At 39.9% G+C, this 26,562-nt stretch overlaps 2 protein-coding genes across 2 annotated transcripts in view; one reads left to right on the forward strand and one right to left on the reverse strand.

The window, feature by feature from the left end:
• Positions 1 to 3,865: 3,865 nt before the first annotated feature.
• The window catches only part of LOC106577402 (DNA-directed RNA polymerase III subunit RPC4), a 55,424-nt gene continuing 32,727 nt past the window's right edge, over positions 3,866 to 26,562 (forward strand). Inside the window, 4 exon segments of the mRNA XM_014155369.2 lie at positions 3,866 to 4,240; positions 6,525 to 6,571; positions 6,669 to 6,826; positions 6,943 to 7,064. Of these exon segments, the coding sequence (XP_014010844.2) occupies positions 4,070 to 4,240; positions 6,525 to 6,571; positions 6,669 to 6,826; positions 6,943 to 7,064 (498 nt within the window). The 5' untranslated portion in view covers positions 3,866 to 4,069.
• tfam (transcription factor A, mitochondrial) overlaps positions 6,500 to 26,562 on the reverse strand; it is a 72,178-nt gene continuing 52,115 nt past the window's right edge. The window contains exon 8 of the mRNA XM_045701246.1: positions 6,500 to 6,802. The gene's annotated coding sequence lies outside the window, so the exon portion shown is untranslated. The remainder of the gene's footprint in view (positions 6,803 to 26,562) is intronic.

Below are 26,562 nucleotides of genomic sequence, written 5' to 3' on the forward strand. Positions count from 1 at the left end.
AGCCTCCACATTGACTCTGTAATGGTACCCCTTGTATATAGCCTCCACATTGACTCTGTACCGGTACCCCCTGTATATAGCCTCCACATTGACTCTCTACCGTAACACCCTGTATATAGCCTCCACATTGACTCTCTACCGTAACACCCTGTATATAGCCTCCACATTGACTCTGTACTGGTACCCCCTGTATATAGCCTCCACATTGACTCTCTACCGTAACACCCTGTATATAGCCTCCACATTGTTATGTTGTGTTACATTTATATTATTTTTTACTTGAGTTTATTTGGTAAAAAAATGTCTTAACTCTTCTTGAACTGCACTGTTGGTTAAGGGCTTGTAAGTAAGCATTTCACAGTAACGTCTACACTTGTATTCGGCGCATGTAACAAATAAAGTTTGATTTGGAATACGTATGTAAATGTGGTATTTCATTTTTTTTTTTATCAATTTGCCAAAATGTCTAAAAACCTGGTCCTAAATTTGGACTTTTGTCTCAGATCTGGGTCGGGTCTGATATAATACCCCCAAAATTATGCAACATTAAAAAGTCATGTTTTTCAGTGGCAGGGACTGGGAGACTAGATTGCATGGAGGGAAAGATGAACGGAGCAAAGTACAGAGAGATCCTTGATAAAAACCTGCTCCAGAGCGCACAGGACCTCAGACTGGGGCGAAGGTTCACCTTCCAACAGGACAAACACCCTAAGCACACAGCCAAGACAACGGAGGAGTGGCTTCGGGACAAGTCTCTTGATGTACTTGACAAGTATCTTAATGTCCAGGGCCCGGACTTGGACCCGATCTAACATCTCTGGAGAGACCTTAAAGTAGCTGTGCAGCAACGCTCCCCACCAAACTGACAGAGCTTGAGAGGATCTGCAGAGAAGAATGGGAGAAACTCCCCAAATACAGGTGTGCCAAGCTTGTAGAGTCATACCCAAGAAGACCAAAGGTGGTTCAACAAAGTACTGAGTAAAGGGTCTGAATACTTATGTAAATGTGATATTTCAGTATTTTATTTTTAATCAATTTGCTAAAATGTCTAAACCTGACAACAAGAGAGACAACACAACACTACATAAAGAGAGACCGAAGACGATAACATAGCATGGCAGCAACACATGACAACACAGCATGGTAGCAACACAACATGACAACAACATGGTAGCAACACAACATGGCAGCAGCACAACATGACAACAACATGGTAGCAACACAACATGGCAGCAACACAACATGACAACAACATGGTAGCAACACAACATGACAACAACATGGTAGCAACAACATGGCAGCAGCACAACATGACAACAACATGGTAGCAACACAACATGGCAGAAGCACAACATGACAACAACATGGTAGCAACACAACATGGCAGCAGCACAACATAGTACAAACATTATTGGGCACAGACAACAGCACAAAGGGCAAGAAGGTAGAGACAACAATACATCACACAAAGCAGCCACAACTGTCAGTAAGAGAGTCCATGATTGAGTCTTTGAATGAAGAGATGGAGATAAAACTGTCCAGTTTGAGTGTTTGTTGCAGCTCTTTCCAGTCGCTAGCTGCAGCGAACTGAAAAGAGGAGCGACCCAGGGATGTGTTCGCTTTGGGGACCTTTAACAGAATGTGACTGGCAGAATGGGTGTTGTATGTGGAGGATGAGGGCTGCAGTAGGTATCTCAGATAGGGGGGAGTGAACGGGTGTTGTATGGGGAGGATGAGGGCTGCAGTAGATATCTCAGATAGGGGGGAGTGAACGGGTGTTGTATGTGGAGGATGAGGGCTGCAGTAGATATCTCAGATAGGGGGGAGTGAACGGGTGTTGTATGTGGAGGATGAGGGCTGCAGTAGGCATCTCTGATAGGGGGGAGTGAACGGGTGTTGTATGTGGAGGATGAGGGCTGCAGTAGATCTCTCAGATAGGGGGGAGTGAACGGGTGTTGTATGTGGAGGATGAGGGCTGCAGTAGGTGTCTCAGATAAGGGGGGGTGAGGCCTAAAATGACTTTGTAAATAAGCCTCACATCTGTTGGTGCATTGTTGGTTCCATAGTGCTGCCATCAGGACAAATTGGACCCATTCCAGTTGGATGAGCAAATATGTACTTTATACCGTGCTTGCCAAATATCAGAACTCAACATCAAAACAGATCATACAAAATGCCCATTATGGACCTTTTCTTAATTACTTTAAAAGTCTACTACACCAAAACCGCTGGACCGATCAACACCCAATTTGGTATGTAGCAGCTATCCACGGACATCTTTAAACACAGTATTTTCCAAGACTACATCAAACAACATGGCGCTACAAGCCAATGAACTTGCGTGACATTGTTTCCTGATAAACAGCACCACCATGTGCCGAACTGAACCATACTTTACAAGTTAGCTGGACTGACATCCCTGCCTGTTATAGCTCCACCGTGTGGTCAATCTAAATGTGCTTACAAATGCTGAGTTATGACAGTGAACCAATTTTTGTCACAATACGAATATCCTTGTCTGATTTGTATGCATTTATGTGTGAGACCACGCCCACATGAATGTTAATTGGGAAATAGAGGCCATGTTTTTGTTACTAGTATGGAAATTATTGTGTTGATTAACCTTGGTCCATACATGCCACATGTCAAGTTTCGTGCAGATCCGTCAATCGGTGCGAGAGGAGTAGAGTTTCAAGTGATTTTCACAAAATTCTAAATGGTGGAAAATCCATCATGGCGGACTTTATGGGCTCTTGAGGGACATTTGTTCCTTGTGAGGAGAGGGACCTATGGACCAAATTTCATGACTCCAAGTCACACGGGGTGCGGGGGCTGACCTTCCAAAGTTAGCATATTCAATAGATTGTTATAGCGCCACCATGTGGCCAATTGGCATAGTGTTGCATGAGAGGGTGTGGCCTTTATCACGTTGCACAGTCCTGGGCCTTATCATCTCACGGGAATTATTATTCTCACCAAAACGGCAGAAAAGGAAACATAACAATAATGAATTGGAACAAATACAATAGGGGTTCTATTCTACAATTGGGAATACTATTTTATCAGGTTACAATAGATATGCACATCTACCATTCCAGTGTTTAATTGCTATATTGTAATTACTTCGCCACCATGGCCTATTTATTGCCTTAACTTACCTCATTTGCACTCACTGTATATAGACTTTTTGTTTTCTTTTGTTCTACTGTATGTTTGTTTATTCCATGTGTAACTCTGTGTTGTTTGTGTCGCACTGCTTTGCTTTATCTTGACCAGGTCGCAGTTGTAAATGAGAACTTGTTCTCAACTGGCCGACCTGGTTAAATAAAGGTTAAATAAATAAACAAACAAACAAAAAAACAATACAGATATACTTCAGTCCGAATAAACACTGCCACCTTGTGTTCAGATAACGGAATCATGTGAAGACATAACAAAGCAGAATAAACGGTGCTGATGTGATTAACTCGGGGAACCGTCTATTGTGAAGTGTCCTATATTAGTACGAACTGGGCTACAGAGACGGGATGTAGGTTGTGTTTACTGTGATCAGGTACTAAGTTACTTTGTATCAAGGATGTAGCCAAATGCTTTTTACCAAGGCCTTGGACGCAACACCTACAATATGCTTTCCAGGACAGACTGTTGGATTTGGATCGTATATAGGCTGCTGTTCAGTCGTTGTTTTTGGTCAGATGTGGCCAGACATTACGGACAAGATGGACGCGGTGGCTTCTGGGGGCTTACAGTACAATAACAGAGGGTTGTGTGAACACCGATATCCGTGTTTACGGAGGGGATACCTGCATTCTCTGACTTCACAGTAAGAAGGCCTATTATTCATTCAACTTATCATACGCCTGTTTATTAGGCTATTGGACAGCGTGATGAAGAAGAAATAGGAATTCGGTTCAAATATTGTTTATTCCAAATCGGAGTTATGCTGCCATTTCATTTGTAGGCTGCCCCATCGAATAAAGGGTGTAGGTTTAGTTTAGCCTTCAACCGTCAACATCCCCTTAATACTGTATTGCCACAAAGCCGTCCGTTCCAGCCAGTGATCAGCAGAATGACTGATCCAAACAGCAACACGGACTTTATGGCTGGCTACTCCGGTATCACCAGACTAAATGTAGCTGGCAGTGGGTTACCTCGTCGGACCGTGCTGAACTCTCCCCCTCCTCCAGGCAGACTGACGTCCCTGCGGTCCCGGGACCTGACTCTGGGCGGGTTCAAAAAGGTGATACCCAATGGGAACGCTCATACGGTATATCACAGGCTACGCACTCAACCCATAGAGATAGATAAAGGACTCATCTTTGTATCTGTGCCACCAGGGCCCTGCTCCAGGTATAAGCTAAATAAGCAGTCGCTTAGGGCCCCAGGCTGCTAAGAGGCCCCCCCTACTCAATTAGCCACGTCAGAAGAAAAAAAATGGATTGATAAATTGGCTGGCTAGACTAACTAATCGTAGTCACATGTTTTAATTTAATTTTATCTTTATTTAACTAGGCAAGTCAGTGAAGAACAAATTCTTATTTTCAATGACAGCCTTGTTCAGGGGCAGAACGACATATTTTTACCTTGTCAGCTCAGGGATTCAATCTTGCAACCTTTCGGTTACTAGTCCAACGCCCTAACCACTAGGCTACCTGCCGCCCCAGGTATACCGACCAGGCACGCAGGGCACATGCAGAATTGCAGGAAATCAGCTGTAAAACTGCAACAACAAAAAATTGCTCTGACCCATGGCAAAATGAGTAGAAGTGTATGAAATGTGTTATAAAATTGAATAATTGTCTCTCTGCCCCATGCAAAAATGTGTAGAACTGCAGAAAACGTACTTTAAAACTGCAACATTATCTTCACCCCATGGCAAAATGTGTAGAATTCCAGGAAATGTACTTTAAAACATACATATATTATCTCCACCATAAAGTGGGGGGCCACTAAAATATAAATGTATTTAACTAGGCAAGTCAGTTAAGAACAAATTCTTATTTACAATGACGGCCTACCAAAAAGGCCTCCTGTTGGGACGGGGGCTGGGATTGAAAATAAAAAATAAATATAGGACAAAAAACACACATCGCGACAAGAGAGACAACACAACACTACATAAAGAGGGACGTAAGACGACAACATAGCAAGGCAGAAACACATAACACAACATGGTAGCTGCACAACATGGTAGCAACACAACATGGTAGCAGCACACAAAAAATGGTACAAACATTGGTCACAGACAACAGCACAAACGGCAAGAAGGTAGATGTTCTTCTTCACGATTGGCTGAACCCTCCTGATGACCCAGTTGGACATGACTCCAATAGGATCAGCAGGAGGGATCAGCCAATGAAGTTGAAGTTCCACCCAGTTGACTACATTAAAATGGCGGAAGCCCTCAGTGGTGCTGCCCATGCTAATCCCATAGATAGAACAATGAGACAGATATTTCACCTGATGTATAAATGTGAAGCATCCGCTTGGCGTTTCCACTCACTACCAAATGTGAGAGGAAGCCCAGTGGCCGGCGGTGGGAAAAGATGGAACGAGATGGCTTTTGGCTGACATTCTGATAATTTTGTCATCAATGAAACATTTGATCTCAATACAATTTTCTGTTCGAAAACAAGAATGAATATGTTTACGAACAGAGTGGACTACGTTTTGTAGACTTTACCCTTTTCCAACATATAAAAAATATACGTTGTTTAGGAGTGCAGACGATTCGAGTTATTGCACTACATATCCCATTGAGCCATGCGGGGAGAGGCTGCAGGATGTCAGTTCCCAGACCAGTCAGCGTCCAGCTACGCCAATGACGTCGGTGGATCCGGGTCAAGTAGCAACGATATCGTCCTTCTCCACCGTTATCTGACAAATAACTCAAACCAGTCGTGACTGTTTAAAACAATACATCATTTAAGTTTCTTTCCAGCGAATTTCTTAGTTACATAATTATATAACTAGCAAATGAGTTTTGAAGTTGAAGGTGCAGTATTTATGAAGTTTGACAGTGACGAAAACTAACACGGCTAGTTTAGCCAGGGAAACAAGCTAGAGACCGGATATAGCTGGGCGGACATGCGCACTAGGCTAATTCAGAACAGATTGTAGTTTTTATACCCTGATATCAGGAGCTGTCGGGGAAAAGTTTGATTAAACAATTCAGAGACAAAGGAATATCAGATGAGAAATATTTAAGGAGAGCGAATCGATATACTATGCCAAAATCAGCTGTAAATGTCCATCGTAAAAGCTTAAAACGATGTCTGACTGAATCTGAATCCAGAAAATGAATGGTGAAGTCTCTTCCGCTCACGGTAGACTCATCGTCCTCACCACTCTGTTGTAAGTACTACTAAATAACCAGTCTACAGTGTAAACGGAAACACAGTGGGTGATGAACAAAGGCAAATATACAGCTGTCCAGTGTCCTGTCACAAGCATTAAACAAAACAGTCATGATATTCAAATGTGACAAAAATAGTAGAAATTAATCATTTATATTTTTATTACAGAAAACCTTCGTACCCAATGTCCATTCTCTGAGGAAGAGTAAAGATGAGTGAGTGTGGACTGGTATTGCTTGAAGACACATTCCATTAGACTACCAAGGATCCAGTTTAGAAGAATACATGTTAATGTTGATCACCTTCCCCCAGGTTAAAGGAAGAGGCCCATGTTGCACCAACGAAGGACAGAAGAGTGAGGGAGGACAGGCACAGGGAGAGAAGAGCGGAGAGAAGAGAGCGCCCCCCTCAAACCATTCAGTCCCACTCCATCTTTGAACAGGGTCCTGCAGACACAGTAAAGAAACCAGGTGAATTGGACCTTCTCTGCCAGAAGATCTCTTGACTGTGTGTTAAAGAAATAGGTTATTATTATGATCATTAGAAACACTTGATTCCAGTGTGTCCTGTCCTCTGTTCTGTGCAGGGGGGTGGAGAGGGACCGACCTTAGAGACGGCAGCTCCTCTCCTGTAGCTTAGTGTTTTAAGAAGGAGAGACGTGCTTCAGAGGAAAACAATGATATGTTACACAAGCTTCAACGGGATGATGTAAGTAAAACAGAGCCTTAATGACTAGTCAACCTAATGTAAAACACACAGCCTTAATGACTAGTCAACCTATAGTAACACAGCCTTAATGACTAGTCAACCTAAAGTAACACAGCCTTAATGACTAGTCAACCTAAAGTAACACAGCCTTAACCTTTTATGGATAGGGGGCAGTATTTTCACGGCCGGATAAAAAACGTACCCGATTTAATCTGATTATTACTCCTGCCCAGAAACTAGAATATGCATATAATTATTAGCTTTGGATAGAAAACACTCCAAAGTTTCTAAAACTGTTTGAATGGTGTCTGTGAGTATAACAGAACTCATTTGGCAGGCCAAAACCTGAGAAGATTCCAAACAGGAAGCGCCCTCTCTGACCATTTCTTGGCCTTCTTGATCATCTCTATCCAAAACAGGGGATCTCTGCTGTAACGTGACATTTTCTAATGCTCCCATAGGCTCTCAGAAGGCGCCAGAACATTGAATGATGACTTTGCAGGCCATGGCTGAAAAACAGTAGCGCATTTGGATATCAAATCAAATCAAATTTATTTTTATATAGCCCTTCGTACATCAGCTGATATTCTCAAAGTGCTGTACAGAAACCCAGCCTAAAACCCCAAACAGCAAGCAAAGCATGTGAAAGAAGCACGGTGGCTAGGAAAAACTCCCTAGGAAAAACTCCCTAGAAAGGCCAAAAACCTAGGAAGAAACCTAGAGAGGAACCAGGCTATGAGGGGTGGCCAGTCCTCTTCTGGCTGTGCAGGGTGGATATTATAACAGAACATGGTCAAGATGTTAAAATGTTAAAATGTTCATAAATGACCAGCATGGTCAAATAATAATAATCATAGTAGTTGTCGAGGGTGCAACAAGCACGTCCGGTGAACAGGTCAGGGTTCCATAGCCGCAGGCAGAACAGTTGAAACTGGAGCAGCAGCACGGCCAGGTGGACTGGGGACAGCAAGGAGTCATCATACCAGGTAGTCCTGAGGCATGGTCCTAGGGCTCAATGACTAGTCAACCTAAAGTAACACACACAGCCTTAATGACTAGTCAACCTAAAGTAACACACACAGCCTTAATGACTAGTCAACCTAAAGTAACACAGCCTTCATGACTAGTCAACCTATAGTAACACAGCTTTAAGGACTAGTCAACATAAAGTACAACACACAGCCTTAATGACTAGTCAACCTAAAGTAACACAGCCTTAATGACTAGTCAACCTAAAGTAACACACACAGCCTTAATGACTAGTCAACCTAAAGTAACACACACAGCCTTAATGACTAGTCAACCTAAAGTAACACAGCCTTAATGACTAGTCAACCTAAAGTAACACACACAGCCTTAATGACTAGTCAACCTAGAGTAACACACACAGCCTTAATGACTAGTCAACCTAAAGTAACACACACAGCCTTAATGACTAGTCAACCTAAAGTAAAACAAACAGCCTTAATGACTAGTCAACCTAAAGTAACACACACAGCCTTAATGACTAGTCAACCTAAAGTAACACAGCCTTAATGACTAGTCAACCTAAAGTAACAAACAGCCTTAATGACTAGTCAACCTATAGTAACACACACAGCCTTAATGACTAGTCAACCTATAGTAACACACACAGCCTTAATGACCAGTCAACCTAAAGTACCACAGCCTTAATAACCAGTCAACCTATAGTAACACAGCCTTAATGACCAGTCAACCTATAGTAACACAGCCTTAATGACTAGTCAACCTAAAGTAACACAGCCTTAATGACTAGTCAACCTATAGTAACACAGCCTTAATGACTAGTCAACCTATAGTAACACAGCCTTAATGACTAGTCAACATAAAGTACAACACACAGCCTTAATGACTAGTCAACCTAAAGTAACACAGCCTTAATGACTAGTCAACCTATAGTAACACAGCCTTAATGACTAGTCAACCTAAAGTAACACAGCCTTAATGACTAGTCAACCTAAAGTAACACAGCCTTAATGACTAGTCAACCTATAGTAACACAGCCTTAATGACTAGTCAACATAAAGTACAACACACAGCCTTAATGACTAGTCAACATATAGTAACACAGCCTTAATGACTAGTCAACATAAAGTCCAACACACAGCCTTAATGACTAGTCAACCTAAAGTAACACAGCCTTAATGACTAGTCAACCTAAAGTAACACACACAGCCTTAATGACTAGTCAACCTAAAGTAACACACACAGCCTTAATGACTAGTCAACCTAAAGTAACACAGCCTTAATGACTAGTCAACCTAAAGTAACACACACAGCCTTAATGACTAGTCAACCTAAAGTAACACACACAGCCTTAATGACTAGTCAACCTAAAGTAACACACACAGCCTTAATGACTAGTCATCCTAAAGTAAAACACACAGCCTTAATGACTAGTCAACCTAAAGTAACACACACAGCCTTAATGACTAGTCAACCTAAAGTAACACAGCCTTAATGACAAGTCAACCTAAAGTAACAAACAGCCTTAATGACTAGTCAACCTAAAGTAACAAACAGCCTTAATGACTAGTCAACCTAAAGTAACAAACAGCCTTAATGACCAGTCAACCTATAGTAACACAGCCTTAATGACGAGTCAACCTAAAGTAACCCAGCCTTAATGACGAGTCAACCTATAGTAACACAGCCTTAATGACTAGTCAACCTATAGCAAAACAAGCTTAATGACTAGTCAACCTATAGTAACACAGCCTTAATGACTAGTCAACCTATAGTAATACAGCCTTAATGACTAGTCAACCTAAAGTAAAACAGCCTTAATGACTAGTCAACCTAAAGTAAAACAGCCTTAATGACTAGTCAACCTAAAGTAAAACACACAGCCTTAATGACTAGTCAACCTAAAGTAAAACACACAGCCTTAATGACTAGTCAACCTAAAGTAACACACACAGCCTTAATGACTAGTCAACCTATAGTAACACAGCCTTAATGACTAGTCAACATAAAGTACAACACACAGCCTTAATGACTAGTCAACCTAAAGTAACACAGCCTTAATGACTAGTCAACCTAAAGTAACACACACAGCCTTAATGACTAGTCAACCTAAAGTAACACACACAGCCTTAATGACTAGTCAACCTAAAGTAACACAGCCTTAATGACTAGTCAACCTAAAGTAACACACACAGCCTTAATGACTAGTCAACCTAGAGTAACACACACAGCCTTAATGACTAGTCAACCTAAAGTAACACACACAGCCTTAATGACTAGTCAACCTAAAGTAAAACAAACAGCCTTAATGACTAGTCAACCTAAAGTAACACACACAGCCTTAATGACTAGTCAACCTAAAGTAACACAGCCTTAATGACTAGTCAACCTAAAGTAACAAACAGCCTTAATGACTAGTCAACCTATAGTAACACACACAGCCTTAATGACTAGTCAACCTATAGTAACACACACAGCCTTAATGACCAGTCAACCTAAAGTACCACAGCCTTAATAACCAGTCAACCTATAGTAACACAGCCTTAATGACCAGTCAACCTATAGTAACACAGCCTTAATGACTAGTCAACCTAAAGTAACACAGCCTTAATGACTAGTCAACCTATAGTAACACAGCCTTAATGACTAGTCAACCTATAGTAACACAGCCTTAATGACTAGTCAACATAAAGTACAACACACAGCCTTAATGACTAGTCAACCTAAAGTAACACAGCCTTAATGACTAGTCAACCTATAGTAACACAGCCTTAATGACTAGTCAACCTAAAGTAACACAGCCTTAATGACTAGTCAACCTAAAGTAACACAGCCTTAATGACTAGTCAACCTATAGTAACACAGCCTTAATGACTAGTCAACATAAAGTACAACACACAGCCTTAATGACTAGTCAACATATAGTAACACAGCCTTAATGACTAGTCAACATAAAGTCCAACACACAGCCTTAATGACTAGTCAACCTAAAGTAACACAGCCTTAATGACTAGTCAACCTAAAGTAACACACACAGCCTTAATGACTAGTCAACCTAAAGTAACACACACAGCCTTAATGACTAGTCAACCTAAAGTAACACAGCCTTAATGACTAGTCAACCTAAAGTAACACACACAGCCTTAATGACTAGTCAACCTAAAGTAACACACACAGCCTTAATGACTAGTCAACCTAAAGTAACACACACAGCCTTAATGACTAGTCATCCTAAAGTAAAACACACAGCCTTAATGACTAGTCAACCTAAAGTAACACACACAGCCTTAATGACTAGTCAACCTAAAGTAACACAGCCTTAATGACAAGTCAACCTAAAGTAACAAACAGCCTTAATGACTATTCAACCTAAAGTAACAAACAGCCTTAATGACTAGTCAACCTAAAGTAACAAACAGCCTTAATGACCAGTCAACCTATAGTAACACAGCCTTAATGACGAGTCAACCTAAAGTAACCCAGCCTTAATGACGAGTCAACCTATAGTAACACAGCCTTAATGACTAGTCAACCTATAGCAAAACAAGCTTAATGACTAGTCAACCTATAGTAACACAGCCTTAATGACTAGTCAACCTATAGTAATACAGCCTTAATGACTAGTCAACCTAAAGTAAAACAGCCTTAATGACTAGTCAACCTAAAGTAAAACAGCCTTAATGACTAGTCAACCTAAAGTAAAACACACAGCCTTAATGACTAGTCAACCTAAAGTAAAACACACAGCCTTAATGACTAGTCAACCTAAAGTAACACACACAGCCTTAATGACTAGTCAACCTAAAGTAACACACACAGCCTTAATGACTAGTCAACCTAAAGTAACACACACAGCCTTAATGACTAGTCAACCTATAGTAACACAGCCTTAATGACTAGTCATCCTATAGTAAAACAAGCTTAATGACTAGTCAACCTATAGTAACACAGCCTTAATGACTAGTCAACCTATAGTAACACAGCCTTAATGACTAGTCAACCTATAGTAACACAGCCTTAATGACTAGTCAACCTATAGTAACACAGCCTTAATGACTAGTCAACCTAAAGTAACACAGCCTTAATGACCAGTCAACCTAAAGTAACACACACAGCCTTAATGACTAGTCAACCTAAAGTAACACAGCCTTAATGACTAGTCAACCTATAGTAACTTAGCCTTAATGACTAGTCAACCTAAAGTAAAACACACAGCCTTAATGACTACTCAACCTATAGTACAACACACAGCCTTAATGACTAGTCAACCTAAAGTAACACACACAGCCTTAACGACTAGTCAACCTAAAGTAAAACAGCCTTAATGACTAGTCTACCTATAGTAACACAGCCTTAATGACTAGTCAACCTAAAGTAAAACACACAACCTTAATGACTAGTCAACCTAAAGTAACACACACAGCCTTAATGACTAGTCAACCTATAGTAACACAGCCTTAATGACTAGTCATCCTATAGTAAAACAAGCTTAATGACTAGTCAACCTATAGTAACACAGCCTTAATGACTAGTCAACCTAAAGTAACACAGCCTTAATGACTAGTCAACCTAAAGTACAACACACAGCCTTAATGACTAGTCAACCTAAAGTAACACACACAGCCTTAACGACTAGTCAACCTAAAGTAAAACAGCCTTAATGACTAGTCTACCTATAGTAACACAGCCTTAATGACTAGTCAACCTAAAGTAAAACACACAACCTTAATGACTAGTCAACCTAAAGTAACACAGCCTTAATGACTAGTCAACCTAAAGTAACACACACAGCCTTAATGACTAGTCAACCTATAGTAACACAGCCTTAATGACTAGTCATCCTATAGTAAAACAAGCTTAATGACTAGTCAACCTATAGTAACACAGCCTTAATGACTAGTCAACCTAAAGTAACACAGCCTTAATGACTAGTCAACCTAAAGTAACACAGCCTTAATGACTAGTCAACCTAAAGTAACAGCCTTAACTTTTTATGGATAGGGGGCAGTATTTTCACGGCCGGATAAAAAACGTACCCGATTTAATCTGATTATTACTCCTGCCCAGAAACTAGAATATGCATATAATTATTAGCTTTGGATAGAAAACACTCCAAAGTTTCTAAAACTGTTTGAATGGTGTCTGTGAGTATAACAGAACTCATTTGGCAGGCCAAAACCTGAGAAGATTCCAAACAGGAAGCGCCCTCTCTGACCATTTCTTGGCCTTCTTGATCATCTCTATCCAAAACAGGGGATCTCTGCTGTAACGTGACATTTTCTAATGCTCCCATAGGCTCTCAGAAGGCGCCAGAACATTGAATGATGACTTTGCAGGCCATGGCTGAAAAACAGTAGCGCATTTGGATATCAAATCAAATTTATTTTTATATAGCCCTTCGTACATCAGCTGATATTCTCAAAGTGCTGTACAGAAACCCAGCCTAAAACCCCAAACAGCAAGCAAAGCATGTGAAAGAAGCACGGTGGCTAGGAAAAACTCCCTAGGAAAAACTCCCTAGAAAGGCCAATAACCTTGGAAGAAACCCAGAGAGGAACCAGGCTATGAGTGGTGGCCAGTCCTCTTCTGGCTGTGCAGGGTGGATATTATAACAGAACATGGTCAAGATGTTAAAATGTTAAAATGTTCATAAATGACCAGCATGGTCAAATAATAATAATCATAGTAGTTGTCGAGGGTGCAACAAGCACGTCCGGTGAACAGGTCAGGGTTCCATAGCCGCAGGCAGAACAGTTGAAACTGGAGCAGCAGCACGGCCAGGTGGACTGGGGACAGCAAGGAGTCATCATACCAGGTACTCCTGAGGCATGGTCCTAGGGCTCAATGACTAGTCAACCTAAAGTAACACACACAGCCTTAATGACTAGTCAACCTAAAGTAACACACACAGCCTTAATGACTACTCAACCTAAAGTAACACAGCCTTCATGACTAGTCAACCTATAGTAACAAAGCCTTAATGACTAGTCAACATAAAGTACAACACACAGACTTAATGTCTAGTCAACCTAAAGTAACACAGCCTTAATGACTAGTCAACCTAAAGTAACACACACAGCCTTAATGACTAGTCAACCTAAAGTAACACAGCCTTAATGACTAGTCAACCTAAAGTAACACACATAGCCTTAATGACTAGTCAACCTAAAGTAACACACACAGCCTTAATGACTAGTCAACCTAAAGTAACACAGCCTTAATGACTAGTCAACCTAAAGTAACACACACAGCCTTAATGACTAGTCAAATTAAAGTAACACACACAGCCTTAATGACTAGTCAACCTAAAGTAAAACAAACAGCCTTAATGACTAGTCAACCTAAAGTAACACACACAGCCTTAATGACTAGTCAACCTAAAGTAACACAGCCTTAATGACTAGTCAACCTAAAGTACCACAGCCTTAATAACCAGTAAACCTATAGTAACACAGCCTTAATTACCAGTCAACCTAAAGTAACACAGCCTTAATGACTAGTCAACCTATAGTAACACAGCCTTAATGACTAGTCAACATAAAGTACAACACACAGCCTTAATGACTAGTCATCCTATAGTAAAACAAGCTTAATGACTAGTCAACCTATAGTAACACAGCCTTAATGACTAGTCAACCTAAAGTAACACAGCCTTAATGACTAGTCAACCTAAAGTAACACAGCCTTAATGACTATTCAACCTAAAGTAACACAGCCTTAATGACCAGTCAACCTAAAGTAACACACACAGCCTTAATGACTAGTCAACCTAAAGTAACACAGCCTTAATGACTAGTCAACCTAAAGTAACACAGCCTTAATGACTAGTCAACCTATAGTAACACAGCCTTAATGACTAGTCAACCTAAAGTAAAACACACAGCCTTAATGACTAGTCAACCCATAGTACAACACACAGCCTTAATGACTAGTCAACCTATAGTACAACACACAGCCTTAATGACTAGTCAACCTATAGTAACTTAGCCTTAATGACTAGTCAACCTAAAGTAAAACACACAGCCTTAATGACTACTCAACCTATAGTACAACACACAGCCTTAATGACTAGTCAACCTAAAGTAACACACACAGCCTTAACGACTAGTCAACCTAAAGTAAAACAGCCTTAATGACTAGTCTACCTATAGTAACACAGCCTTAATGACTAGTCAACCTAAAGTAACACAGCCTTAATGACTAGTCAACCTAAAGTAACACACACAGCCTTAATGACTAGTCAACCTATAGTAACACAGCCTTAATGACTAGTCATCCTATAGTAAAACAAGCTTAATGACTAGTCAACCTATAGTAACACAGCCTTAATGACTAGTCAACCTAAAGTAACACAGCCTTAATGACTAGTCAACCTAAAGTAACACAGCCTTAATGACTAGTCAACCTAAAGTAACACAGCCTTAACTTTTTATGGATAGGGGGCAGTATTTTCACGGCCGGATAAAAAACGTACCCGATTTAATCTGATTATTACTCCTGCCCAGAAACTAGAATATGCATATAATTATTAGCTTTGGATAGAAAACACTCCAAAGTTTCTAAAACTGTTTGAATGGTGTCTGTGAGTATAACAGAACTCATTTGGCAGGCCAAAACCTGAGAAGATTCCAAACAGGAAGCGCCCTCTCTGACCATTTCTTGGCCTTCTTGATCATCTCTATCCAAAACAGGGGATCTCTGCTGTAACGTGACATTTTCTAATGCTCCCATAGGCTCTCAGAAGGCGCCAGAACATTGAATGATGACTTTGCAGGCCATGGCTGAAAAACAGTAGCGCATTTGGATATCAAATCAAATTTATTTTTATATAGCCCTTCGTACATCAGCTGATATTCTCAAAGTGCTGTACAGAAACCCAGCCTAAAACCCCAAACAGCAAGCAAAGCATGTGAAAGAAGCACGGTGGCTAGGAAAAACTCCCCTAGGAAAAACTCCCTAGAAAGGCCAATAACCTTGGAAGAAACCCAGAGAGGAACCAGGCTATGAGTGGTGGCCAGTCCTCTTCTGGCTGTGCAGGGTGGATATTATAACAGAACATGGTCAAGATGTTAAAATGTTAAAATGTTCATAAATGACCAGCATGGTCAAATAATAATAATCATAGTAGTTGTCGAGGGTGCAACAAGCACGTCCGGTGAACAGGTCAGGGTTCCATAGCCGCAGGCAGAACAGTTGAAACTGGAGCAGCAGCACGGCCAGGTGGACTGGGGACAGCAAGGAGTCATCATACCAGGTACTCCTGAGGCATGGTCCTAGGGCTCAATGACTAGTCAACCTAAAGTAACACACACAGCCTTAATGACTAGTCAACCTAAAGTAACACACACAGCCTTAATGACTACTCAACCTAAAGTAACACAGCCTTAATGACTAGTCAACCTATAGTAACAAAGCCTTAATGACTAGTCAACATAAAGTACAACACACAGCCTTAATGTCTAGTCAACCTAAAGTAACACAGCCTTAATGACTAGTCAACCTAAAGTAACACACACAGCCTTAATGACTAGTCAACCTAAAGTAACACAGCCTTAATGACTAGTCAACCTAAAGTAACACACATAGCCTTAATGACTAGTCAACCTAAAGTAACACAGCCTTAATGACCAGTCAACCTATAGTAACACAGCCTTAATGACTAGTCAACCTAAAGTAACACAGCCTTAATGACTAGTCAACCTAAAGTAACACAGCCTTAATGACTAGTCAACCTAAAGTAACACACACAGCCTTAATGACTAGTCAACCTATAGTAACACACGCCTTAATGACTAGTCAACCTAAAGTAACACAGCCTTAATGACTAGTCAACCTAAAGTAACACACACAGCCTTAATGACTAGTCAACCTATAGTAACACAGCCTTAATGACTAGTCAGCCTAAAGTAACACAGCCTTAATGACTAGTCAACCTATAGTAACACAGCCTTAATGACTAGTCAACCTATAGTAACACACAGCCTTAATGACTAGTCAACCTAAAGTAACACAGCCTTAATGACTAGTCAACCTGTAGTAACACAGCCTTAATGACTAGTCAACCTAAAGTAACACAGCCTTAATGACTAGTCAACCTGTAGTAACACAGCCTTAATGACTAGTCAACATAAAGTACAACACACAGCCTTAATGACTAGTCAACCTATAGTAACACAGCCTTAATGACTAGTCAACCTAAAGTAACACAGCCTTAATGACTAGTCAACCTAAAGTAACACAGCCTCAATGACTAGTCAACCTATAGTAACACAGCCTTAATGACCAGTCAACCTATAGTAACACACACAGCCTTAATGACCAGTCAACCTAAAGTAACACAGCCTTAATGACCAGTCAACCTAAAGTAACACAGCCTTAATGACCAGTCAACCTATAGTAACACAGCCTTAATGACTAGTCAACCTAAAGTAACACAGCCTTAATGACGAGTCAACCTAAAGTAACACAGCCTTAATGACTAGTCAACCTAAAGTAACACAGCCTCAATGACTAGTCAACCTAAAGTAACACACACACAACCTTAATGACTAGTCAACCTATAGTAACACAGCCTTAATGACTAGTCAGCCTAAAGTAACACAGCCTTAATGACTAGTCAACCTAAAGTAACACACACAACCTTAATGACTAGTCAACCTATAGTAACACAGCCTTAATGACTAGTCAGCCTAAAGTAACACAGCCTTAATGACTAGTCAACCTATAGTAACACAGCCTTAATGACTAGTCAACCTATAGTAACACACAGCCTTAATGACTAGTCAACCTAAAGTAACACAGCCTTAATGACTAGTCAACCTATAGTAACACAGCCTTAATGACTATTCAACCTAAAGTAACACAGCCTTAATGACTAGTCAACCTGTAGTAACACAGCCTTAATGACCAGTCAACCTATAGTAACACACACAGCCTTAATGACCAGTCAACCTAAAGTAACACAGCCTTAATGACCAGTCAACCTAAAGTAACACAGCCTTAATGACCAGTCAACCTATAGTAACACAGCCTTAATGACTAGTCAACCTAAAGTAACACAGCCTTAATGACGAGTCAACCTAAAGTAACACAGCCTTAATGACTAGTCAACCTAAAGTAACACAGCCTCAATGACTAGTCAACCTAAAGTAACACACACACAACCTTAATGACTAGTCAACCTATAGTAACACAGCCTTAATGACTAGTCAGCCTAAAGTAACACAGCCTTAATGACTAGTCAACCTAAAGTAACACACACAACCTTAATGACTAGTCAACCTATAGTAACACAGCCTTAATGACTAGTCAGCCTAAAGTAACACAGCCTTAATGACTAGTCAACCTATAGTAACACAGCCTTAATGACTAGTCAACCTATAGTAACACACAGCCTTAATGACTAGTCAACCTAAAGTAACACAGCCTTAATTACTAGTCAACCTGTAGTAACACAGCCTTAATGACTAGTCAACCTAAAGTAACACAGCCTTAATGACTAGTCAACCTGTAGTAACACAGCCTTAATGACTAGTCAACCTGTAGTAACACAGCCTTAATGACTAGTCAACCTAAAGTAACACAGCCTTAATGACTAGTCAACCTAAAGTAACAAACAGCCTTAATGACTAGTCAACCTAAAGTAACACACACAGCCTTAGTGACTAGTCAACCTAAAGTAACACAGCCTTAATGACTAGTCAACCTAAAGTAACAAACAGCCTTAATGACTAGTCAACCTAAAGTAACAGCCTTAATGACTAGTCAACCTATAGTAACACAGCCTTAATGACCAGTCAACCTATAGTAACACACACAGCCTTAATGACCAGTCAACCTAAAGTAACACAGCCTTAATGACCAGTCAACCTAAAGTAACACAGCCTTAATGACCAGTCAACCTATAGTGACACAGCCTTAATGACTAGTCAACCTAAAGTAACACAGCCTTAATGACGAGTCAAACTAAAGTAACACAGCCTTAATGACTAGTCAACCTAAAGTAACAAACAGCCTTAATGACTAGTCAACCTAAAGTAACAGCCTTAATGACTAGTCAACCTATAGTAACACAGCCTTAATGACCAGTCAACCTATAGTAACACACACAGCCTTAATGACCAGTCAACCTAAAGTAACACAGCCTTAATGACCAGTCAACCTAAAGTAACACAGCCTTAATGACCAGTCAACCTATAGTAACACAGCCTTAATGACTAGTCAACCTAAAGTAACACAGCCTTAATGACGAGTCAAACTAAAGTAACACAGCCTTAATGACTAGTCAACCTAAAGTAACACACACACAACCTTAATGACTAGTCAACCTATAGTAACACAGCCTTAATGACTAGTCAGCCTAAAGTAACACAGCCTTAATGACTAGTCAACCTAAAGTAACACACACAACCTTAATGACTAGTCAACCTATAGTAACACAGCCTTAATGACTAGTCAGCCTAAAGTAACACAGCCTTAATGACTAGTCAACCTATAGTAACACAGCCTTAATGACTAGTCAACCTATAGTAACACACAGCCTTAATGACTAGTCAACCTAAAGTAACACAGCCTTAATGACTAGTCAACCTGTAGTAACACAGCCTTAATGACTAGTCAACCTAAAGTAACACAGCCTTAATGACTAGTCAACCTGTAGTAACACAGCCTTAATGACTAGTCAACATAAAGTACAACACACAGCCTTAATGACTAGTCAACCTATAGTAACACAGCCTTAATGACTAGTCAACCTAAAGTAACACAGCCTTAATGACGAGTCAAACTAAAGTAACACAGCCTTAATGACTAGTCAACCTAAAGTAACACAGCCTCAATGACTAGTCAACCTATAGTAACACAGCCTTAATGACCAGTCAACCTATAGTAACACACACAGCCTTAATGACCAGTCAACCTAAAGTAACACAGCCTTAATGACCAGTCAACCTAAAGTAACACAGCCTTAATGACCAGTCAACCTATAGTAACACAGCCTTAATGACTAGTCAACCTAAAGTAACACAGCCTTAATGACGAGTCAAACTAAAGTAACACAGCCTTAATGACTAGTCAACCTAAAGTAACACAGCCTCAATGACTAGTCAACCTAAAGTAACACACACACAACCTTAATGACTAGTCAACCTATAGTAACACAGCCTTAATGACTAGTCAGCCTAAAGTAACACAGCCTTAATGACTAGTCAACCTAAAGTAACACACACAACCTTAATGACTAGTCAACCTATAGTAACACAGCCTTAATGACTAGTCAGCCTAAAGTAACACAGCCTTAATGACTAGTCAACCTATAGTAACACAGCCTTAATGACTAGTCAACCTATAGTAACACACAGCCTTAATGACTAGTCAACCTAAAGTAACACAGCCTTAATGACTAGTCAACCTATAGTAACACAGCCTTAATGACTATTCAACCTAAAGTAACACAGCCTTAATGACTAGTCAACCTGTAGTAACACAGCCTTAATGACTAGTCAACATAAAGTACAACACACAGCCTTAATGACTAGTCAACATAAAGTAACACAGCCTTAATGACTAGTCAACCTAAAGTAACAAACAGCCTTAATGACTAGTCAACCTAAAGTAACACAGCCTTAATGACTACTCAACCTATAGTAACACAGCCTTAATGACCAGTCAACCTAAAGTAACACAGCCTTAATGACCAGTCAACCTAAAGTAACACAGCCTTAATGACCAGTCAACCTAAAGTAACACAGCCTTAATGACCAGTCAACCTAAAGTAACACAGCCTTAATGACCAGTCAACCTAAAGTAACACAGCCTTAATGACTTGTCAACGTAAAGTAACACAGCCTTAATGACGAGTCAACCTAAAGTAACACAGCCTTAATGACTAGTCAACCTAAAGTAACACAGCCTCAATGACTAGTCAACCTAAAGTAACACACACAGCCTTAATGACTAGACAACCTATAGTAACACAGCCTTAATGACTAGTCAGCCTAAAGTAACACAGCCTTAATGACTAGTCAACCTAAAGTAACACACACAGCCTTAATGACTAGTCAACCTAAAGAAAAAAACACACAGCCTTAATGACTAGTCAACCTAAAGTAACACACACAGCCTTAATGACTAGTCAACCTATAGTAACACAGCCTTAATGACTAGTCATTTATAGTAAAACAACCTTAATGACTAGTCAACCTATAGTAACACAGCCTTAATGACGAGTCAACCTATAGTAACACAGCCTTAATGACTAGTCAACCTATAGTAACACAGCCTTAATGACCAGTCAACCTAAAGTAACACACACAGCCTTAATGACCAGTCAACCTAAAGTAACACACACAGCCTTAATGACCATTCAACCTAAAGTAACACACACAGCCTTAATGACTAGTCAACCTAAAGTAACACACACAGCCTTAATGACTAGTCAACCTAAAGTAACACAGCCTTAATGACTAGTCAACCTAAAGTAACACAGCCTTAATGACTAGTCAACCTAAAGTAACACAGCCTTAATGACTAGTCAACCTAAAGTAACACAGCCTTAATGACTAGTCAACCTAAAGTAACACACACAGCCTTAATGACTAGTCAACCTATAGTAACACAGCCTTAATGACTAGTCATCCTATAGTAAAACAACCTTAATGACTAGTCAACCTATAGTAAAACAGCCTTAATGACTAGTCAACCAATAGTACAACACACAGCCTTAATGACTAGTCAACCTATAGTAACACAGCCTTAATGACTAGTCAACATAAAGTACAACACACAGCCTTAATGACTATTCAACCTAAAGTAACACAGCCTTAATGACTAGTCAACCTAAAGTAACACAGCCTTAATGACTAGTCAACCTATAGTAACACAGCATTAATGACTAGTCAACCTAAAGTAACACACACAGCCTTAATGACTAGTCAACCTATAGTAACACAGCCTTAATGACTAGTCAACCTATAGTAACACAGCCTAAATGACTAGTCAACCTAAAATAACACAGCCTTAATGACATGTCAACCTAAAGTAACACAGCCTTAATGACTAGTGAACCTAAAGTAACACACACAGCCTTAATGACTAGTCAACCTAAAGTAAAACACACAGCCTTAATGACTAGTCAACCTAAAGTAACACACACAGCCTTAATGACTAGTCAACCTAAAGTAACACAGCCTTAATGACTAGTCAACCTAAAGTAACAAACAGCCTTAATGACTAGTCAACCTAAAGTAACAAACAGCCTTAATGACTAGTCAACCTAAAGTAACAGCCTTAATGACTAGTCAACCTATAGTAACACAGCCTTAATGACTAGTCAACCTATAGTAACACACAGCCTTAATTACAGTCAACCTAAAGTAACACAGCCTTAATGACCAGTCAACCTATAGTAACACAGCCTTAATGACTAGTCAACCTGTAGTAACACAGCCTTAATGACTAGTCAACCTGTAGTAACACAGCCTTAATGACTAGTCAACCTAAAGTAACAAACAGCCTTAATGACTAGTCAACCTAAAGTAACAAACAGCCTTAATGACTAGTCAACCTAAAGTAACACACACAGCCTTAATGACTAGTCAACCTAAAGTAACACAGCCTTAATGACTAGTCAACCTAAAGTAACAAACAGCATTAATGACTAGTCAACCTAAAGTAACAAACAGCCTTAATGACTAGTCAACCTAAAGTAACACACACAGCCTTAGTGACTAGTCAACCTAAAGTAACACAGCCTTAATGACTAGTCAACCTAAAGTAACAAACAGCCTTAATGACTAGTCAACCTAAAGTAACAAACAGCCTTAATGACTAGTCAACCTAAAGTAACAGCCTTAATGACCAGTCAACCTATAGTAACACAGCCTTAATGACCAGTCAACCTAAAGTAACACAGCCTTAATGACCAGTCAACCTAAAGTAACACAGCCTTAATGACCAGTCAACCTAAAGTAACACAGCCTTAATGACGAGTCAAACTAAAGTAACACAGCCTTAATGACTAGTCAACCTGTAGTAACACAGCCTTAATGACTAGTCAACCTAAAGTAACACAGCCTTAATGACTAGTCAACCTGTAGTAACACAGCCTTAATGACTAGTCAACATAAAGTACAACACACAGCCTTAATGACTAGTCAACATAAAGTAACACAGCCTTAATGACTAGTCAACCTAAAGTAACAAACAGCCTTAATGACTAGTCAACCTAAAGTAACACAGCCTTAATGACTAGTCAACCTAAAGTAACACAGCCTTAATGACTAGTCAACCTAAAGTAACAGCCTTAATGACTACTCAACCTATAGTAACACAGCCTTAATGACCAGTCAACCTAAAGTAACACAGCCTTAATGACCAGTCAACCTAAAGTAACACAGCCTTAATGACCAGTCAACCTAAAGTAACACAGCCTTAATGACTTGTCAACGTAAAGTAACACAGCCTTAATGACGAGTCAACCTAAAGTAACACAGCCTTAATGACGAGTCAACCTAAAGTAACACAGCCTTAATGACTAGTCAACCTAAAGTAACACAGCCTTAATGACTAGTCAACCTAAAGTAACACACACAGCCTTAATGACTAGACAACCTATAGTAACACAGCCTTAATGACTAGTCAGCCTAAAGTAACACAGCCTTAATGACTAGTCAACCTAAAGTAACACACACAGCCTTAATGACTAGTCAACCTAAAGTAAAACACACAGCCTTAATGACTAGTCAACCTAAAGTAACACACACAGCCTTAATGACTAGTCAACCTATAGTAACACAGCCTTAATGACTAGTCAACCTATAGTAACACAGCCTTAATGACCAGTCAACCTAAAGTAACACACACAGCCTTAATGACCAGTCAACCTAAAGTAACACACACAGCCTTAATGACCATTCAACCTAAAGTAACACACACAGCCTTAATGACTAGTCAACCTAAAGTAACACACACAGCCTTAATGACTAGTCAACCTAAAGTAACACAGCCTTAATGACTAGTCAACCTAAAGTAACACAGCCTTAATGACTAGTCAACCTAAAGTAACACAGCCTTAATGACTAGTCAACCTAAAGTAACACACACAGCCTTAATGACTAGTCAACCTATAGTAACACAGCCTTAATGACTAGTCATCCTATAGTAACACAGCCTTAATGACTAGTCAACCTATAGTAACACAGCCTTAATGACTAGTCAACCAATAGTACACACACAGCCTTAATGACTAGTCAACCTATAGTAACACAGCCTTAATGACTAGTCAACATAAAGTACAACACACAGCCTTAATGACTATTCAACCTAAAGTAACACAGCCTTAATGACTAGTCAACCTAAAGTAACACACACAGCCTTAATGACTAGTCAACCTATAGTAACACAGCCTTAATGACTAGTCAACCTATAGTAACACAGCCTTAATGACTAGTCAACCTAAAATAACACAGCCTTAATGACATGTCAACCTAAAGTAACACAGCCTTAATGACTAGTGAACCTAAAGTAACACACACAGCCTTAATGACTAGTCAACCTAAAGTAAAACACACAGCCTTAATGACTAGTCAACCTAAAGTAACACACACAGCCTTAATGACTAGTCAACCTAAAGTAACACAGCCTTAATGACTAGTCAAACTAAAGTAACAAACAGCCTTAATGACTAGTCAACCTAAAGTAACAAACAGCCTTAATGACTAGTCAACCTAAAGTAACAGCCTTAATGACTAGTCAACCTATAGTAACACAGCCTTAATTACTAGTCAACCTATAGTAACACAGCCTTAATTACAGTCAACCTAAAGTAACACAGCCTTAATGACCAGTCAACCTATAGTAACACAGCCTTAATGACTAGTCAACCTGTAGTAACACAGCCTTAATGACTAGTCAACCTGTAGTAACACAGCCTTAATGACTAGTCAACCTAAAGTAACACAGCCTTAATGACTAGTCAACCTAAAGTAACAAACAGCCTTAATGACTAGTCAACCTAAAGTAACACACACAGCCTTAGTGACTAGTCAACCTAAAGTAACACAGCCTTAATGACTAGTCAACCTGTAGTAACACAGCCTTAATGACTAGTCAACCTAAAGTAACACAGCCTTAATGACTAGTCAACCTAAAGTAACAAACAGCCTTAATGACTAGTCAACCTAAAGTAACACACACAGCCTTAGTGACTAGTCAACCTAAAGTAACACAGCCTTAATGACTAGTCAACCTAAAGTAACAAACAGCCTTAATGACTAGTCAACCTAAAGTAACAAACAGCCTTAATGACTAGTCAACCTAAAGTAACACACAGCCTTAATGACTAGTCAACCTAAAGTAACACAGCCTTAATGACTAGTCAACCTAAAGTAACAAACAGCCTTAATGACTAGTCAACCTAAAGTAACAAACAGCCTTAATGACTAGTCAACCTAAAGTAACAGCCTTAATGACCAGTCAACCTATAGTAACACAGCCTTAATGACCAGTCAACCTAAAGTAACACAGCCTTAATGACCAGTCAACCTAAAGTAACACAGCCTTAATGACCAGTCAACCTAAAGTAACACAGCCTTAATGACGAGTCAACCTAAAGTAACACAGCCTTAATGACTAGTCAACCTGTAGTAACACAGCCTTAATGACTAGTCAACCTAAAGTAACACAGCCTTAATGACTAGTCAACCTGTAGTAACACAGCCTTAATGACTAGTCAACATAAAGTACAACACACAGCCTTAATGACTAGTCAACATAAAGTACAACACACAGCCTTAATGACTAGTCAACCTAAAGTAACACAGCCTTAATGACTAGTCAACCTAAAGTAACAAACAGCCTTAATGACTAGTCAACCTAAAGTAACACAGCCTTAATGACTAGTCAACCTAAAGTAACACAGCCTTAATGACTACTCAACCTATAGTAACACAGCCTTAATGACCAGTCAACCTAAAGTAACACAGCCTTAATGACCAGTCAACCTAAAGTAACACAGCCTTAATGACCAGTCAACCTAAAGTAACACAGCCTTAATGACTTGTCAACCTAAAGTAACACAGCCTTAATGACGAGTCAACCTAAAGTAACACAGCCTTAATGACGAGTCAACCTAAAGTAACACAGCCTTAATGACTAGTCAACCTAAAGTAACACAGCCTCAATGACTAGTCAACCTAAAGTAACACACACAGCCTTAATGACTAGACAACCTATAGTAACACAGCCTTAATGACTAGTCAGCCTAAAGTAACACAGCCTTAATGACTAGTCAACCTAAAGTAACACACACAGCCTTAATGACTTGTCAACCTAAAGTAAAACACACAGCCTTAATGACTAGTCAACCTAAAGTAACACACACAGCCTTAATGACTAGTCAACCTATAGTAACACAGCCTTAATGACTAGTCAACCTATAGTAACACAGCCTTAATGACCAGTCAACCTAAAGTAACACACACAGCCTTAATGACCAGTCAACCTAAAGTAACAC

Source organism: Salmo salar, chromosome ssa18 (assembly GCF_905237065.1).
Source record: "Salmo salar chromosome ssa18, Ssal_v3.1, whole genome shotgun sequence".
Lineage (NCBI taxonomy): Eukaryota > Metazoa > Chordata > Actinopteri > Salmoniformes > Salmonidae > Salmo > Salmo salar.